Source organism: Sminthopsis crassicaudata, chromosome 1 (genome assembly GCF_048593235.1).
Source record: "Sminthopsis crassicaudata isolate SCR6 chromosome 1, ASM4859323v1, whole genome shotgun sequence".
Classification (NCBI taxonomy): domain Eukaryota; kingdom Metazoa; phylum Chordata; class Mammalia; order Dasyuromorphia; family Dasyuridae; genus Sminthopsis; species Sminthopsis crassicaudata.
This window is the reverse complement of record NC_133617.1, coordinates 635,913,755-635,934,127: the sequence shown is the minus strand read 5'-3', so window position 1 is coordinate 635,934,127 and position 20,373 is coordinate 635,913,755. Positions and strand designations below refer to the sequence as shown.

Here is a 20,373-nt window from a genome sequence, read left to right as displayed (position 1 = left end):
AAGGGACCAACGGGAAGGCTGAGAGAATGATGGGAAGGCTCAGATTCCTGAACGCTTAACATGCCAGGGAAATTCTGAGCGCTTAACCGAATTGGGTTTTTTCCTCATCATATATTTATTTCTATTTTCCCTCCTACTCATTACCGCCCTTTTGGTACTTGATTATTTTTTGGGAGTGTTTGAAGTTTAATTTGGGTGCTGGTTTTACAAAATGACAGCTTGATTTAGCAACTTTTTGAAAAATCAGTTTTAGTTTGTAGTTACTCTAAGTGCTTAAATAGAAGCAGTTTTATTTTGTAGGATCCTTGTAGGATACTGGGCACTATCTATTTCCTATCATTAGAATCACATTGATAGAGTTGGGAGAGCCTTTTAGCCAAATCTCCTCACTGAAGCCTGGGAAAGAGAAGGGCTTGCCCAAAGTTATCTATGTAGTAAATGGCAGAGCTGGGATTTGAACTCAGCTGCCTTCTCTTTCTTACTAATTAATACATTGTAGAAGTACTTCTTCAGATCAATATTTTCAAGGATTTTCTGATGGCTTCAAATGAGATTCATAAGCTCCTAACCTCCTTAAAAATAGAGAAGCCCTGTCTATCCTGCTTTATCAGCAAATAAAGCCAAAGGTTGGCAAGACCAGCTGATATGGATACGTTCTAGTCTCAGGGATAGCATTTACCTGGATAATTCTATCAGTTTTGCTGAGCCACTTTTTGGGGGAGCCTTTAAAATTTATTTTTTATTTTTAAAATTGCTGTACTTGTACCTAAACATTTTACATCTAAATGTAATAATAATATAGATTCTACCCCTATGTTTGTTTTTTCATGAATGGTGATGGGTTTGTGCCCAGTCTGTGGCAAAACCAGGAGCTCCCAGCTATGTGTCATGATGCAAACAATGGTCATGAGCTTGGACTCCATCAGGACTGAATCTATGGATCTGGCTTCATCAATTCCACTGTCTACTTCATTGTTTCCCAAGAGAAGCAGCTATATGGCACAATGGATAGAGCCTGAGTTAGACCTGATTTAAAACTAACAAATCCCTTAACCTGTATTTCAGTTCCCCTCATTATAAAATGGGATAATAATAGCACCTGCCTCCCAGAAGTATTATAAAATAAATCAATATTTGTAAAGAGCTTAGCACAATACCTAACACATAGTAAGTACTTTAAAAATGTTTGTCCCTTTTCTTTTCCCAACACATAGCATGTAGTTAAGATATATCCTCTGGAAGTAGTGTGCTATAGCAAGCAGAAAGAACAACTAGATTTGGAATTAGATGTGGATTCAAATCCCAGTCTGTCTCTTTACAATCTGTGTGACCATGGGAAGTCACTTTTATGGAGACATTATCAGATCAATGTTTAAGAAAGAATGGTTAATTAATATAAAGTCTTCCTGTGGGAAGCAACCTGTTAGGAAGCTGCTGCAGTAAATAAGCCATCACTGACTTTAAAGTCAGAATATTTCAGTATGAATCTTTTGTGACTTTGGATAATTTACTTTCCTTTTCTCATTCTAAGTTTCCTGCTTTTTATAAATAAGGATATTGGAGTAGGTGATACCCAAGCTTCCTTCTAACTTTAAATTCTATGCTCTAGTAACTGAATTTCCATAGTCACTCATCTCCACGTTGGCAAGACTAAAGCCTTGAACTTAAAAGCACCTTTGATCCCTCATCAGTAAATAATTGTATAGGTGAGCATGTCTGTGACAGAATGGTCTTCTATATGCAACAAATTTTCTCTATGAATGCCTGGAGCAAAAAGGATCTTATCAATAATAACTTTTTATGGTGGGTGTTGGGGTTCTACTTCCATCAGTTCAGATTAATCAGAAAATATCTGCTTTCTAGTGTGTCCCATATTGTTGAAGATTTCCTTAAGCAAATATGGTTTCTCATTCATCCCTTCTTGATTTATTCTAATTCAGTTCTTCTATTGATTATCTTCAATTTATCCTGACAGATATTTTGTTTGCTCATAGTTGTTTTTATAGTGTGGTCTCCCCTTAAACTGTAAGCTCTTTGACAGTAAGAACTGGTTTTTTTACCTTTTTTGTTTCCCCATTGCGTGGCTCATACCAGGTGTTTAATAAATACTTGTTGATTGACTACTTTACAGTGCAATTGATAAAGTTCTATTTTAGTACACACAAAAATTTGCTATTTTGAGATAAGGCCACCAGTTATTTATTTTCATAAAAGAATTTTTGGATGACCCTTGTTTCTCAACAGGTTATGTGGCTCATGAATTTATTTTGGACACAAGACCCTTCAAAAAATCTGCAAATATTGAAGCTGTGGATGTTGCCAAGAGACTTCAAGATTATGGTGAGTAGTTTTGCTTCATGGCTATTAGTACTCTTCAAATCTAGTTTTTATTATTTTGAGTAAGTATAAAGTGCAGTGTGCTATTTAATTTACACCAGGATACACCAGGGGCACCATTTTGAGTATTTTATGGTGCTTTAATGTTTGTTCATTTGGTTGTCTCAAGGACCTGGAGAAGTGCATACTATTATGATTCCCATTTTACAGATGGGGAAAATTAGGCTCAGAGAGGTTAAATGAATTGTCTAATGTCACAGAATTAGTGCATATGTGAGTTGAGATTAGAATTAAAGTTTCCTTGACTCTAAATCCCTTGCTTTTGCCACTATATTATGTGATTTTCCTAATAGTTTCATCTCTGGTATAAAACAAAAAGGTCAGGCCAAGTTGGTAGCAGGTACATTAACAATGAATAAATATATATGTAAGAGACCAATAGCCATTCCCCTATAGATAAGTGATCAAAGGATAGGACCAAACATTTTTCAAAAGAATTACAGAATATTCATAAGCACATGAAAGAATGCTCCAGATAACTAATTATAAGAAAAATACAAATCAAAACAACCTTGAGATTTTTCATCACATTCTATAAATTGTCAGAAATGACAAAAAAAGACAAAAGTCTAAGTTGGAGGAATTGTGGAACACTAATACATTGTTGATGGAACTATGGAATGGTACAACCATTTTGGAAAGCAATTTGGAAATATTGCAAGTAAAATGGTTAAAATCTGCTTACCTTTTGAACCACAGACTCTACTAACTGAGATTATACTCCAAGGAAGCCGTTACTAAGAAAATAATCCTTACATAAATCAAAATATTTATAGCAACACTTTTTTTTTTTTATAACAAAGACTTGAAAAACAAAGTAGATTCTCATTGATTGGGTTATGGGTAAATAAATTATGATAAATGGATATAATGACATATTAATGTTCTATAAGAAATAATGCATGTGATAAACACAGAGAAACATAAAAAGTTCCATCTGAGTGGATGAAGAGTAAATAGAGTCAAGACAACAGAGTAAGACCCACATATGCAAAAAAAATCAAGTGACCAATTACAAAAATCAAACCTGTCTGCAAAGAAGAAATAAAAATGATGCTTCCCATCCACCCTTTCATGGAAACAGGAGGTTCAGAAGTATTACACACTGCACCTTTTTCAGATTTTTTAAAAAATATATCGCTCAGTTGTGCTGATTATTTTCTTTTTTTAAATTTGTCTAAAATTTAGGGGCATCTAGGTGGTAAAGTAGATAAGAGCACCAGCCTGAAGTCAGGAGGACCTGAGTTCAAATCTGATCTCAGACACTTAATATTTCCTAGCTGTGTAGCCCTGGGCAAGTCACTTCACCCCAATTGCCTCAGCAAAAATAAAATAAAATAAAATTTGTCTTTAAAGAATGCACTTTGTGATATGGGATGGCCCACTTGGGAGGGGATGGGGAGAGATAACAAGGATGCACAAATTAGAACTTATCAAAATCTTATTTTTAAAAATTATTATTTATCTGCTTTAGGATTGGTATGAGATATAAATGGAGTCTGATTTGGTGCTTCATGTATTCTCATTTGAGTAGCTACTCCCCTTTGCCAACTTCCTCACCCCTCAACAGATCATAGCTTTTCTAGTCCTCGGGGCACTGTGTTTTGCTATGGCCAAAAAAAAAAAATTAGCATTAGTGTTCTACCTTTTGGCAATGAATCTCTAAAACAGCTAGGCTCGTCCTCCAATGACAGGAGTTCGGTCTGTCACCAGGTACCTTCTGCCCATTGGTTGGATATACCAGGTTTATGTTTGCTCCACTGGCATAGTCCTTGAGAGCTCAGGGTCATTTTTTACACCATGTCACATTAAGGCATTTACAGAGAGTCTGGAGGAGAACGTGTGGGTAGCTGTTATTATTAGCATCCTTCAAAGGAAAGGGAAATGTAAAGGAGAAATGCATTTCTAATCAATAGAGAAAAAATCTTTTTCCTGGCCAGACACTGACACATTTAAGTAAATGATGGATAATTCTTTATGCATGTCACTGCTAACTCTAGGCTTCTTTTGGCACAGAGGAGGTGGACCAACTTTTGTGTACAGGAAGTAGCCAAAGCAATCTGTGCATTTCCAAAGAAAAGATTAAGAGACAGTATATAGGAATGAGAAATGTAGTGTTGATTGGTGTCTGTTTTGGAAGCTGTTTATGCAAGTTTGTTTTGATTTAGAGTGGATTGCTAATGGACTTCACCAGACAGTGAAAGTAATGTGGTTTTCTTTTGTGGATTCTGATATTTTGATAATTTTTTTGTGCAGTTGGTAACTTTTTTCACATGTTAAGTAGATTTTTTAATTCACCGCAAAAGCTTAGACTCATAGCCTATTAGACCTGGAAGGGACTTTAAAGATCCTCAAGCCTTAAGATTTTATAGATGAGCAAAAATAGGCCCCCCCCCAATAAAATTGTTTGCTTAGATTCTCATGAGTGATGATAATATTTTTCATTTTCACATTTCTTTAAAAATGGAATTTTAAAATTTTATTTTGCTGAAGCAATTGGGATTAAGTGACTTGCCCAGAGTCACATAGCTAGAAAGTGTCTGAGACCAGATTTGAACTCAGTTCCTCCTGACTTCAGGGCTGGTGCTCTATCCACTGTGCCACCTAGGTGCCCCCAAAAGGGAAATTTAAAATTTTCAAGTTGAAAATTTGTTTTCTTTGATGATAGTCTGCTCCCCCTCCCACCCCAGAGCATTTCATTTATTAGAAAGAATAAAAATAAGGGAGAACTCTATTTTGTTTGACAAGAGAGGTCTATAGATCATATTAGTAGATTTGGAAAATGAAAATTTAAACATTACCATTGAGTATACAAATCTTAAAATTCTGGAATACTAATGGAGACAAACCCTAAATCACTCCCACTCCATGCTTACTACCTGAGGTCACTGAGTGACAGGTGTGTCAAACTCTTTGCACAGGAATGAATTCCCATAACAGGCACCCAGCCATCAACCTTAACCATGTTGAGATATTCTGTGGTTTCCCTCATTTGTGCAGTGTTCAGTAAAAATGCATTCTTGATCTTGAAAATGTTTTTGTTGTGATTGTAAGTTCATCCTCTTTCCCTTCAACACTTAATATTTTCCACTCAGTGATGTTGCATATATATTCTACTTGTGAATATGTCTGGGAACTGTAACCAGTTTTTGAGAGGTGATTCCACACATTTGGCTATTGCCTTAGAATAGGAATTTGAGTTTTGATGTCCTATAATGTATGAAGTAAAAAGTATCCTAAAAATGAGAGTCCAACTTCTTGCTGAACTGAAACACTCCTTGCTTGCATTTCTAGGGTTCCATGCTCCCACCATGTCATGGCCGGTGGCCGGGACGCTTATGATTGAACCCACAGAGTCTGAAGATAAGGCTGAGCTGGATAGGTTTTGTGATGCCCTGATCAGTATCCGACAAGAAATTGCTGACATAGAGGAAGGTCGCATGGACTCAAGGGTCAACCCATTGAAGGTAAGTTAGTGCTGGGTGCCATAGCACATTGCCAAGGAGACAGCATGTTATATTGGATAGAGCACTTCCCTTGAAGGCAGGTGACTTGTACTGGAGTTCTGTCTTTGATCCTTGCCAGTTATATGATTGTGAATATTATAATTCTTATTTGAGAAATGAAGAAAGATAATAAAGCTCGTACAAGGTCACCCCAATAGTGGAGAGATCTTAAAGTCATATATAAAACATTGAATGGGAACTCTGAAGTCCATCTAGTCTAGTTCTTTTCCTTTTCCTTCTAAGGGCAAAAGGAAAGCCACTTGCCCAAAGTCATACAGGTACCAAATGCAAAGCCAGAATTTGAACTCTGAGGTCTTTTGACTTCAGATCTGATATTCTGCTCCCTATACCATGAATGTCCTTGGAAACTTGTACCTGGCCAAAGGGTACTATGAAGCTTTTCCAAGGCAGAGTTTTGTATACTAATGAGATAGTTATTTCCCTTATTTTTCTAGATATTTGTTGTTCATTTGAGATTTAAGGTGATTAAAAAATGGAAATCAAGGGATTTTTGTAGCAATGCTTGTTTGGGATATTTTACAGTGTGGAAAGAAAGGGGGGGGGTATGGACAATCAATATTCTTTGGAAATAACCACTCTATTTTCTTCCTTCTTTGGGTTCTGGTATTAGATGTCTCCACACTCCCTGACTTGTATAACCTCCTCAAACTGGGATCGGCCTTACTCCAGAGAAGTAGCAGCTTTCCCACTAGTGAGTAATTCTTTTAAAAAATGTTTAATCTTCTTCCAATGAGAAAAAATCTAATTTTCTTACACTTTTTCCTTCTGTACTATTGCTCTCCTGTGAAAATTGGAAATATTGTCTTGATCAAGCAAAACAAATTCCTATATTGTTCATATCCAAAGATGTGTCTTGTTCTGTATCTTGACTCCATCACCTGGCTATCAGATTTTAATAATCACTTGGGAAAGTACTCAGCCTTGCAAATAATGAAATGCAAATTAAAATAGCTGAGCCTCATTTGATAGGTACAAATGATATGAGAAGAAATTCATACTATCAATAGCTATATGAAAGAACATTTTAAATTACTACTGCAGAAATGCAAATCAAAACAGTTATGAGGGTCTGCCTCAAACCAATCACACTGGCAAAGGAGACAAGAAAGGAAAATGACAAATATTGGTGAAGCTGCAGGAAACCAGGTATACTAATACATTAATGGTGAAGATGAGAATTGGTTTAACTACTCTGGAAAGGAATCTGGAACTATATTCCCAAAGTTATTAAACTGTGCATATCCTTTGATTCAACAATACTATTAGGCCTGTATTCCAGAGATAAAAGAGAAAAGGACCTGTATATTCACAAATATGTTTGATACATAATTCCTTTAATGTTGAGGATGTGGATAGTGGCCAGGACTGAGATGTAACTGCATGGGATCACAGAATCATTGAAGGGATCTTAGAGATTATGGGGCATGAACCTGGAGACAGAAGGAAGCTCAGGGGCCATCTAATATAGCCTCTGCATTTTATAGACAAAGAAACTGATAGCAGGAACAAGGATGGGAGGTGTCTAAGATCAGTGCACACAAGTAGTAGATGGCAAAGCTAAGATGCAGATCTACCCAGGTCTTTACACTCCAAACTGAGTGCTCACTATTAAACTGCACCTTTACACAGTTTGACTGCTTTTCTAGTTTCTTAGAATAAAAATCCCATGCTTGCATCTAAAGGAAAACATGGATCATCATGAGTGGGGCTGATGAATGTTAACAGAGAACACTTGCTATCTGTGTGACCCTGGGCAAGTCACTTACCCTCTACCTTGGTTTCCTGGGTAAAATGAACTATAGAAGGAAATGGCAAACCATTCCAGTATCTTTGCAAAGGAAAAAAAACCCAAATTGAGTGATAAAGAATCAGACATGACAGAAATAATCAACAGTAACAAAATATGTTCTATAAATGCTTATTTCATTCCTTTTTTTATTCTCCATAAGCCAGATTTTCAGAGAATTTAATTCACTTTAATAAATTAAACTAAATGGAAGGCATTGTGCTAAATGGAAATGATACAAAGACTAAAAACAAGTAACGTCTAGCTTACTAGTGAGCTGTAAGGGAATTTAAAATGTATTTAGTTTAAGCCTCTCATTTCAAAGATGAAAAAATTAAGTGAGGCTTCAGGAGACAAGGTGGCTTGCTGCTGCTAGTACTAAGTCATAGGATTCTGCCTCATTATGTTGCCTCCTTCTCAGGATTCTCAGCTCAGTAAAGAACAGACGCTTTGTGCTACAAACAGCAGACTTATAGCACGGGTCAAAGATTTTCACGGATCCTTTAAAGCAACAAGGAGAGGTACAGAACACAGGTGCACTGAACTGAGATGTAGAGCTGTGGCAAACATCAGGGTGGGAGGAAACTTGTCACTGACTCAGTGCTTTTAGGGAAGGCATCGGAGTGGGCTTTTGCAATGATGGTTATCTTTACTAACTTTTCCCTAGAAATCTTGAGCCAAGGTGATCCGTGTTTTTTTTTCCCTTTTGTTGATGGGGAAAGAAGGACCTTTTGAGTCTAATGAAAGTCACATATCTCATTTGACTTACAATTAAAATATCCCACCAAGTGACACCTCCAGACATTTTGTAGTTTATAATAGGAAGGATGACTCAATGACTAAAAAGAATTACTCTGCCTTGAGCCATCCTTCCTAATTCTTTTTAGTCATTTTACATTTAGGTTGGGGGCTCTGGGTTTTTAGAATTTTCAGTAATGTTTTGTGGGTTTTCCTTGCAAATAGGCGAAGGCATACGTTTAGTTTCATTTCAAATAGGCAGAGGACATGATGAATTTTGGCTGGTCATCTGTTTTTGTTTATTTTTAATAAAATTCATTGTTGGTCCCTTGAGCAGACCATTCCCTTCATGAAGAACAGTTAGGAGGTGTAATAGAATCAGGAAGATCTCGATTTAAATCTTATCTCTGACTTGGGGAAGTCTGGGAAACCTTCACCTCTCACTGCTTCCAGCAACTCTGGGACTAAGATGTAGAGATGCCAGTCTGAATTAGCAGAAAGGAGTTATCCCATTCAAGAATTCTTTACTTCAATGACTCAATGGGCCCTTCAAAGTAGGGACTAGAAATAGACTAGGTAGGCAGCCACCTCTGTGTCCAACATGCAGAGTAATGTACCAAGAGGCACTTAAAAAAGTGAACTTTTAAGTGTTGGAAATATCTATTCTCCATGCGACATAAATATTGATTTTGTTATAATCAAGGATCAAAGCCTTTGCTGTGCATTAACACACAGGAACTCAATTTCCAAACCTTTCCTAGGAATGAGAATATTTTGTCCCAGTCTAGGACAAAAGTATGTTGGATTTTAATTTAAATCATAACTCTACTACCTATTACCTGTGCGACTCTGGCCAAATTATTTAACTTTCCTGGGCCTGAGTTCCTCAGAAAAAAAATGAAGGTGAGATAACAATGGAAAGGGCACTAGCTCTGGAGTCAAAGGTTATGGGTTAAACTGACGTTAACCTCCTTGGACCTCAGTTTTCTCATGTGTAAAATAAAGGAGGTTGGTTCAGATGGCCTCTGAGATTCCTTCCAGCCTCATAGTCCTTTGAATAGGATTCATAGTTAAGGGGTTAATGTCCAGAATTAAAACACACACTAAGTGTACTTTCTTCCTATTCTTCCTTCTCACTGGTCTGTTGGAAATAGAATGTGCAAATTCATCATCATTGGCAGGGAACATTCTTGAGATGAGAACTATGCTAGCTTTCCAGTATGCTTCCCTATGGATTTTAGCTCTAGATTGTTTTTATTAAACTTGTTTGCTTCAGTTTCCTTACATGTACAATGGGAAATAATATCCATTTCCCAGGGTTGTTTGTTGAGGATAAAATGGGGATATTTTTTGTAGTCCTTAGAACATTATAAAAGTGTTTGCTATTTTTATCATTACTTTTCTAATCTTTTTAGAGCTTATTCTTCTTCACATACTTGAAAAGTCAATTATCCTAGCCTATCTGTAATTTCTCACACACATCTTATGTCCTTTTGTACCGTCTGTTCCCGTGCTCTCACTACTCACCTTTTTCAGGAATTTTTGGCTTCTTTCAAAACTTACCTCAAATGTCAGTATGCAAATCACCTTACTTGGTCTTCCCAGCTACTAGAACCTTCCCCTCTAAAGTTTCCTTTCATCTATCTTTTATGAACCAATTTATTGACAAGTTTTCTCCACTTCCCCCCTCCATTCTTTGCTTTTCTTTACTGCCTATGAATCCCCATTGCTCAGCACGGTGTGTGGCTCACAGTAAGTGCATAATTAATGCTTTCTGTTTGCATGTCCATTGCAGCCCTTTGTGAAGCCAGACAGCAAATTCTGGCCCACAATTGCCCGGATCGATGACATCTATGGTGACCAGCATCTGGTTTGCACCTGCCCACCAATGGAAGTTTATGAGTCTCCATTTTCTGAACAAAAGAGGGCTTCATCCTAGACCCAGCTCCAAGCTTTCTGGTGACTTGAATTGGTGCCTCTCACTGCAGCATTTTTCTAGCCAGATGTATTTTTTTTTTTATCCCCTTCCCCAGGTTCAAGTAGGGGATTTATATATTGTGTATATTTTTGTAATCTCTGTCAATCAGGGAATACAATCAGGGAAGTGGGTGGAAGCTGCTTGTTTAAAAACTCACATGTTTCTGTGCCTCTCTTATATTTGATATTGAAGTTCCCTTGACTGAGTGTGTATGTTTATGTGTGGGTAATGCATGTATATATATATATATATATATATATATAAATTTGGTCTGATATGCGCTAGGGTCTTTCAATGTTACAATTTTTCAGGCTTCTTGGTGGCTCTGGAGAAACAGATACAGGTTGGTTCCTAAAAGGCCTTAGTGGCTTGCAGCCACTTGAGAGAAATCCCAGGGCAAATGTTTACATTTTGTATAAATAGAAGCCATTTGGGGGGTTACTAATTTGATTTCTGGTAGTGTTCTCTTTCATCCATGTGTTTTTTTTTATTCCCTTATATTAATATTCCAATAAAAAAATTTCACAGCTTTAAGAGTACCTTTATTCTGGGCTAGTTTGAATTCCATAAAGCATATATATATATATATATATATATATATATATATATATATATATATATGCTTTATTGGCTATATTCATGCCACTGGGAGAAAGGAATCTTGGAATATCATTAACATTTAATTCAAAGTGGGAAAATGGCTATGCTTTATTGGCTATATTCATGCCACTGGGAGAAAGGAATCTTGGAATATCATTAACATTTAATTCAGAGTGGGAAAATGGCTAGTCAAAAAAAATAAAATAAAATAAAAACACAACAAAACAAAACCAAAAAACCCAAATCCAGTTTCTTCAACATCATTTTGGACCCATCTTCAGAAGGCTATTTCTTTACCTTGGTCTCATACTATGAAGACTCCTTCTGGTCCTCCACGGCAAAAAAAACTATGCATAAGAATAGTCTGTTGCTGACTAACAAGTGTTTGGAACTGTGAATGCCTGGTTTCCTCTTAGCATTCTTTCCTTCTAATTCCTTTAAAATTCTACCTTCTATAAGAAACTTTTCTGACTTTACTGAATACTGGTACATTCCCTCTCCTGATTATCTCCAATTTTCCCTGTCTAGATCTTGTTTGTGCAGTTTGCATGTATGAAATTTCCTCCATTAGACTTGGAGAGCTCCTTGAGAATAGTATCTGTCTGGTACAGAACAGCTAATTCATAACATGTTTGTTGATTACACCCAATTTGGATCCAGACATAAGGATTTTTATCATTACCTAAAGGGTATATATAGAGAACTTAAAGAATGACCTTATTTTAGTAAAATGAAATAGCAGAAAACTCAGATAATTTAAGTGTTCCTTTCTCACAATCATTCTTTTAGTCAATTAAGCCCTTAAGTTCCTCCAGACAGAAAACTTCTCTGATGTTACTGACCAAGAAGGATCTTTGCCCACAGTTTGTACTACCTTAAATATAGCCTTATTGCCACAACTGACAGATCAATCAATAAACTTTTATTATGTACCTGTTAGCATAGAGATAGTATTAAATCCATGGGAGTTGATGAGATCACCAAGTGAGGTAGAAAAGTAGAAAGAGAGAAATGGAGAGGGCCCAAGAAACCATCCTGTGGGACAGCTATCATTAGAAGGCATGGTGTGGATGGGGATCCATCCAAAGACAGAAGCATCAGTCAGCTCTGGAAGTGGAGAATGCAAGGATACAATGTCTTGAAAACCTAGAAGACGGACTATTAGGGAGGAGGACTGAGCGCTAACAGGCTGCAGAGCAGTGAAGGAGAAGGAAGATTAGGAAAAGGCCACTGGATTTGGCAATGGAGAGATCACTGGTAACTTTGAAGAGAGCAGGTTTGGTGGAATAAGGTTGAAAGCCAGAGTATAAGGGATTGAGAAGAGATTAAGATGGGAGAAAGTGAAGACACATATTGTCTATGGTTTTTCCAGAAGGGCAGAACAGATAGAGGAAGATAGTTTTTAGCAGGGATGGAAGGATCAAGTGAATTTTTTTTCTGGGTTGTGAGCAGTAGAAATGAGCCAATATAGAGGGTATTATTGGCCAGAACTCTGAACTTGAAACAAAGGATTCTTACAAGATACTAAGTCAGTGGAATTGATGAGACAATGGTTATCTAATTTAGCATGGTTCAGTATGATTGATTTAATCCTACAAGGAGAAGTTATGGGCCAGAACTTGAAACAAGGTACTAAGTGGAATTGAGGAGACAGTGATTTAATCCTACAACAAATAATGGTTTCTTAGTAATATAATGATTGGTTTGTACTCAGTGAGAGGCATATAAGCTAGAAGCCTCTCCCAGGGAGATTCAGAGAGACAAGTGGATAGAAGGCTGAAGGCTGGAGCACAAGCCCTTGGACTCAGACAGATTCATCCCATCTCACACCATCTTGGTGACAGGCTCTCCTTCTTTGCTCCTCCACTAAAACCAAGCCTCCAGAAGGCAACCAGAAAAATAGCCAAACCCCAAGTAAAGGAGATAGGATTTTGAAAGAGTTAATAAAGGATTTGGACTTTCATACTTGGCTGCACTTGTGGTGATTACTGAACTGAAACGAAGGCTACTTCCAGAGGCCCCAGGAGAATTGAAACAGAGAACATTACCTTTTAAAGAGAATATTACAAGAGGGAAAGATTGAAAATAAGTAAAAGTGAGAATTACAAAGGGAACAATCTATTGGGGGAAACAGAAGGAATGAGATCGTTTGAATAAGTAGAGGGGTTAGGACTGGTGAGGAGAAATGCCACTGGATCATTTGTAAGGGAGGAGCGGCAGATGGCACCTGAAAGATGAAGAAGGGGTTCACTTCAAATGGCCTCTTTTTTCTGTATATATGATGCAGGGATCTTAGCTGAGAGAGTGGGGAAGTGAGTTGATAAGGGAGGTATAGCAGGATTGTCTAGCAGCAGTGAGGGTCCAGCAAGTCACATCTCCTAAGTTTGCAGTGGACTCAATCAAAATCACATAATGATTTTCTCCATCTTTGTTAAGCAGTGTGTATGGAGCAATGAAGTCGATGAATGTTGGGAGTGAGGAAGCAAAGTAAGGGGGTTTGGGACTTAAGAGAGGAAGCCAAGGTGTGGATAAATTAATGCTTTCCAAGGAGGTAAGATGGAGAGAGGAAGAGAATAACTAATGCAAGAGAGATGATTTGAGAAAAAACTGAGGGGGGGTCCAGGGACTGGAGGTTCCAAATATGTATGGAGAGCAGGATTTTAGAAGAGAAAGCAGGGGGAAAATGGAAAGTCAATAGACTGTGGTCGAATATGTGGATCTTGGGGTTCCTGAATGTAGAAGTGGGACATTTTGTAGGCAATGGCAGAATCAAGGGTAATACCATCTTTGTGTGTGGCTGCTGGGGTGCAATTGTTCGCAGAAGATTGAGGAACTGAATGGCGGGGGTGTTTGAGAAAGAATATGCAGGCTGAAATCCCTTAGTATGAAGAGAGGAGACAAAAACCAAACCAAGTAAGGAACTAACTGAAGAAGGAAAAGGCAACTGTCCTGCAGGAGGCAGCTACCAGGATTTTGGTTGGGTGGCAGATGAGTAGCATGAGCTTCAAAGGAAGAGAAGTTACTGAATGATGGAAGAAGGGAGAGAATATAGAAGGGGCAGTGGGAGCAAGGAGTATTCTGCCTCCTTTGCCTTGACTAGTGAGTAGAGAAAAAGAAGCCTATTTAAACAATTCAATTATTTTATTAGTCAGGGAGAGTTAAAGAATTCAGTTGCATACATGTTCCTGCATTGAATATTTACGAACATTCTTTTTACCACAAAACAGACATGTATGTAGGATGAATTTTTTAGTCACCATTATATTCATGCATGTGAGATAAAGGACATTACCTTGACCCTTTTCCTTTCCCTTTCCTATTATTACTCTTGGAGAGAAATTTGAAAAACACTAGCCCCTTTTAGCTCCAACCAGAGTTCCTACTACTCTCCTACAGTACTCCAACCAAACTTGTGCATCTTATTCTTTGTAATTGCAAATGAGGCATTTGGATCTGCACACAAGGATTCAACATCAATAGCTAAAATCCTACGAAATCTCTAGAGGACTAGGAAATTTTAATCCATATAGTTAAATCATTGAAGCTGTATCAGAATCTATTTTTATGAACTTTGCATTCTGGCTTTATTGAATAATGAAATAAGGACACATGGCATCTATGGCACCCTCTTTTTAGGTACCCTAAGGTTCAAGGTATTTTATGGGGATCTATATCTACTCAAAACAATAAATCAAACCCTACCAACGTTTGATCAGAAAATAGTAAAGCAAGAAAGTTATTCCAGACTCCCTTTTCCATATCTAACATTTCCCACTGGATCTTTGTTTATAGAATTCTGATTCTCAGGTGTCTGCCTATGATATTTAAATGTCCCTTGGAATGTTACATACAACTTTGCGTATGACATTTTGATTAGAGAATAGTTTCTGGTCATTAAAATACCCAGGATTCTTAAATGCTTTATGTAATGGCCAAAATAATACAATTCAGATCATTCCCCCAATCAGGAGGACATTCTCCCACAAATGTACACGAGTGAAGTTCCCACATCAGGCAAAATTAAGGGGAAAATTCAGTTCATCTCTCCATTGTTAGAAGACTTCTGATGACTTCACCACACTGCAGTTACTAGGGCTCTTCCTTAGCATGGCTTTACTACTGGATAGGCTTTGCTGGTTTGGCCTGCTAGACTTCGAGAGTTAACATCTTCCCAGGCTGGAAAGGCAGGTTCACAAAAGGTTAATCCAAACCACTATCATCCCAGGTGATCATTCCCTTTTTCATTCCACTTTAGGATCTCAGTTACAAACAACTAGGGTTTGGATAATCTACAACACTCTCCAAAATCCTTCTGAATTTAAGGTAGAGCAAAAAAGCAGGCCAAGTAGCCAAGGTTAGTGATCTCCACTAGCCTACCCCTTTCTTCTTTATTATCCATATTTGTCAGAAGCAAAGTCCAAGTGCCTGGGTGTTCTATTTTTGATTAGCTGAAAACACGTATTTACCCAAAAGCAGGAATCATTGATTTAGAACTGGAAGGGATCTTAGGGTCATCCAGTTTAAAGCTTCACTTCACTGGGAAACAAGAGATAATTTTTTTTTAAGCTCACACAATCTTATTCCCAAATCCAACATTTCCCACTGGATCTTTGTTTCTCAAATTCCGATTCTCAGGTCTTTGCCTATGATATTTAAATGTCCCTTGGAATTATTTATAGAACTTTGAGTATAACATTTTGGTTAGAGAATAGTTTCTGGTCAGTAAAACACCCATGATTCTTAAATGCCTTAAGTAATGGCCAAAATAATATAATTCCTTAAGCCAGAGAAGGCTCAGACAGCACCAGGCAGGAGTGCCAGTCATCCTGAAAGTATTCAAACTTTCCTCAAATGTTTCTCTTGCCGAGAATTTGATCCTGATGGCAACTCAATGCTGCTAATGGCCAGAGAGGAATGAAATGCAGACTCTTTCTTTGTGAGGTTGAAAGACTAAGAAAGCAGTTACTCAGAACAAGAGTTTGGCACTCTGGGTGGAAAAAAAGGAAAACTCTTCACTTTCATTGGAGAAGATGCTTTACTGAACATGTACTACTACATGAGCATTAAAGTTCCCAAAATAGATTATCTGGATATTTTTATTGGTTAGAAAGACCGTTGCAAATACATTCCAAAGACAATGAGGAAAATACTTTCCATGGAAGGAGAGACAGTTGGATTTACTGTTATAACAGAAACTGACAAGTAAGCAGCACAGTAAGAAGGTGGTATGTGGTGGATGGCCTGGGGAATGGATGGCCATTGATGCTGCTTCTGTATTTTGTCTCAAATTAGCCTTCCTCATTTGACATTAGTGCCTATTTAAAAAGAGTCCATTTGTAGGTTCTAAGTTTTTTTTAGAGCACGGGACAATTCTGGAGAAAAGAGGCTGAAAAAAATCTTAACAAGGATCTTTACCAACTTTACTCAAGGGGACTCATAACTTTGTATCATTTTCAAGACATCAGCTATTCAAGGGCCAATGCCACTTGAGTTCCAGGCTCACTGTTACAATGAAGATCAAAATAAAACCACATTTATGCAATTAGAATTTTCCAGTTAATCTACTTTTTGGGGAAAATTTTATTTTATTTAGGATAAATTGGATTTCTCCATGCAGAAGGCTGGTTTTTCAGCAGGCAACACAAGAGTCCTAGGAACACTTTATAGAATACATAAACACATCCTAGTGTGGACAACTAATTACAGTGGAGTCTGACCAGGAGATCACATTTAAATGAAAATATCTTCCTGACCTTTATTTTCTTTATAAACTTTAAGTTATTAATAACAAACACCTAGATCCCAAAGTTATAGGCCTGATTTTGTGTGTGTGTGTGTGTGTGTGTGTGTGTGTGTGTGCGTGCACATGCATGCGTGCTGGATCACAGATTGTTACTTTGGAGGTTTCTGAAAATTCTCTGGAAACATGCCAATTGAATATTTGTCTCCAGAGGTGTTAACCCTACTTTATTTTTCTTTTCTAAATAGAGAAGATAGAAATTTGAGAGAAAGAAAAAATTTTAAATTCATAAATCTTTCCTAAAATCTTAATAAATTAATTTAGGATAGGAATAGGTAAAGCGATTGGGACCAGACAACTTTGAAAATCTCTTGGTGATACAAGTATAGTATGAAGAGAAGATAAATCTAGTCTATACTATGGCTGCATTGGACACTGAATTAAATATACACATTCTAACACAAAGAACTGGTCAGGCATAAGAAAGATTTAGGATAAAAATTTCATGAAGCTAAAAGCTAAAGATTCTTCTTCTTAGGTCCTCATGGAAAAAACATAGAAATAAAGATCCAATAAATTAGACTGCATTTTTAAGGAACTTTTAAAAAAAATTCTCATTGGTTAGGAAATCATAAGAACAAATGAATCTCTGAAGGGGTTGTGCCCTTTGAATCAACTAAATAAATAGATTTTTTTGAGGGTTATTTTATTTTTATGTATCCCTTATAAGGACAACAGAAATTATAGCTCCCAAAAGGATATAACAAGGCCATGGAACTCAGAGTTACATAGTGTTAGAGCTTTCTGAAAGGGACCTCAATGCCCACATGTAATTTCAATTTAATAGTTAAATTTAGGAAGGAAACTATAAAACTCAGGTGAAATAGCTATGAAAACAAATTTTTAATAACTTCTCTAATAGGACAGCATAGAAACCAGGCTTTATAGTTCTTATTTAGATAAAATAAACAGGTTTAAATGTAAAGTCTAAAGTGGTTTCAAAAAATCAGTATCAAAAATGGTAGAGGCCTGGAAGCTTGGATAATAAAAGATCCAAAAAAGATGAAGTGTTTTGTTTTTCTGGTGTTTTTTGTTTGTTTGTTTGTTTTGGTTAATGAGTCAATAAGGTGATATGACAAAAAATGCTAGTATGATTTCAGTTGTTTTTGTTGTTGTTGTTTGTTTTAAAAAACAGATTGTTGCTAGAATTAGGCAAAGATTATGCCTCTTTCTTCCCCAGCATGACATATCTGGAATAATTTCTTCATGTCTTGATATCTCCACTTTAGGAAACATACTGATAAATTGAAGAGTTTCCAGAAGAAGTCACCTAAGATGGTAGAAGGCATAAGCATCAGGTTTATGAGATATGAAGATCAAAGGAATTAGTATTCTTTTAATCTTGGAGGAGTCCAGACTTGGATAGGAAGATGATGAATATCTCTTCAGAAATAAGAGAGATGAGATTTTTTTTTTAACCTGGCTTTGGAAAGTAGGAGATATAATTGCAAGTTGTAGAAGGGTAGTTCTGGCTTGAAATTACAAGGAAAAATTTCCAAATAATTAAGAGCTATGAAAAAATAGAATGGACAGGATTGAGAGGTTCCCCTTTCATTAGCATTGTCAAGCAATGCTAAAAATACAGCATAGCTTCTTTTTCAGATATAGGCTGGATTAGGGCCTTTGAGGTGGCATAGTCATACAATGCTGGGTTTAGAGTCAGGAAGATAAGACTTCCTGAATTCAAATGTACTCAGGTACTTACTAGCTGCGCAAGTCACTTAATTCTGTTTGTCCATTTTCTAATCTGTAAAATGAGCAGAAGGAAATGGCAAATCACTCTAATATACCTGTCAAGAAAACCCCAAGAAGATTCATGAAGAGTCAGACATGGTTGAAAAAAATGGCCTTTGAGGTTCCCATTCATACTGAGACTGTGCTTCATGGCACAGAAAAAAGGAGAATAATTTAGAAGCTGAAGTGCTATATAAATGTCAGATATTATTTATGAATTTAAGTTCTTCCCCCCCCCTGAGGCTGGGGTTAAGTGACTTGCCCAAGGTCACACAGCTAGGAAGTGTTAAGTGTCTGAGGCCAGATTTGTACTCGGGTCCTCCTGAATTCAAGGCTGGTGCTCTATCCACTGCACCACCTAGCTGCCCCTGAATTTAAGTTCTAAATTAAACATTCTAACTCCAATTTCCCAATTGCTAAGTGAATATTTAAAATACCAGGGGTTATTTTATTTTATTATTTTTTAAGAATTACAATTCCTAGCTTGATGAAGATTTGGGGTCCTTAACAACCATTAAACTATTTTGTCATCATGTATGGGCACACGTTTACACATTTCCATACCTTTCCTTCAAAAAAGGTAATGTGATGAAAAGTTATGCTTACTTTTTAAGTTTGAAACTAAAATTACTTCTATCATCATAATTTGAAGAGTATACTTCAAGAGGATCAGTGACCTCATTAATTTAAATAGTTCTTCCAATGATAGCAAAAAGCTTAGGACAGAGCCTTGGATACCTGCAGAAATCAAGCATGCAAGGGAGGCTGAATAGGAAAATATGCACATAAGCTGGTAATTATTAAGATTCTCTGGATTACTTTTTTGGAAACAATAATATCTGAGACATTTTCCCTAATCTTTCATTTAAACCCTCCTTTCCATATGCCTTAATGCCCTCAAAATTGTGTTGCCTTCAAGATGAACCTTCTTTCTATGTGTAGTTTAATTCAGCTGCTTATCCCATCTTGTTTTCTTCAATATCATTTCTACTTCTTCATCTTCCTTTTATGTAAGATGTTACAAATGAGTTTATAATCTAAACTTGGGGTTGCACATCATTTTTAAAAAGCATTTAAAATATATGTAAACTAGAATTTGTCTCCTAAGTTTGATTAATTTTGGAAATTCCTGACAGGATTTTTATGTGTAGGTACATTTATGTTATCTTCTTTCTCAAACATCAAAATATTGAAATACTTTAAAACAATATGATACCTTTGTTACTTGTCATTCAAAAAGCTTCTATTCATATACTTGTCATAGAAATAGAAAAGGGAGGGAAAAATAAATGCCAGTCACTTTAGAGTGACTGGAAGCTACAGAAAAAAGTCAATATAATTTTTCTGATAATTTCATCCAAATTCAAATTTATTCATACTTGAATTTTTCTGTTGCTGTGAGGATGACATTAAAAATGTAGTTAAGCTTATGTGCTACTTTCTTTAAAAAGCTATGTAAATTAGCTGCTTGAAATTTTAAAATAATCTTTTAAAACTAAGAATATTAGAACTTTGCTTATGACATAGGTCATAGGAATAGATGACTAATTAAGGACTTTAATACCATTGTCATATTATGACAGGGTTCCTGTTTGTAAAAAAATTTTCTCTCTTAAAATATTGTCTTCTCAGTAGCTATGCCAGGTGGAGATGCTGCAAAGAAAAAGCTATACCAACTTACAAGAATACTGGAAAAGTTTTTAAAATGTAATCTTATTTGAAATAAGTGACTAAGAATTAAGAATTTTCTATTGTCTCCCTGAATTTTCCTAGGTTGCTAAGAGATCCCCAAGAGATGAATGTAGCCCATTAT

The 20,373-nt window shown here is 36.6% G+C and overlaps 1 protein-coding gene across 1 annotated transcript in view; it reads left to right on the top strand.

Moving 5' to 3' along the window:
- GLDC (glycine decarboxylase) overlaps positions 1 to 10,955 on the top strand; it is a 106,778-nt gene extending 95,823 nt beyond the window's left edge. The window contains exons 22-25 of the mRNA XM_074282881.1: positions 2,245 to 2,340; positions 5,692 to 5,864; positions 6,535 to 6,615; positions 10,244 to 10,955. Coding sequence (XP_074138982.1) covers positions 2,245 to 2,340; positions 5,692 to 5,864; positions 6,535 to 6,615; positions 10,244 to 10,387 — 494 coding nt within the window. The 3' untranslated portion in view covers positions 10,388 to 10,955. The remainder of the gene's footprint in view (positions 1 to 2,244; positions 2,341 to 5,691; positions 5,865 to 6,534; positions 6,616 to 10,243) is intronic.
- Positions 10,956 to 20,373: the final 9,418 nt, after the last annotated feature.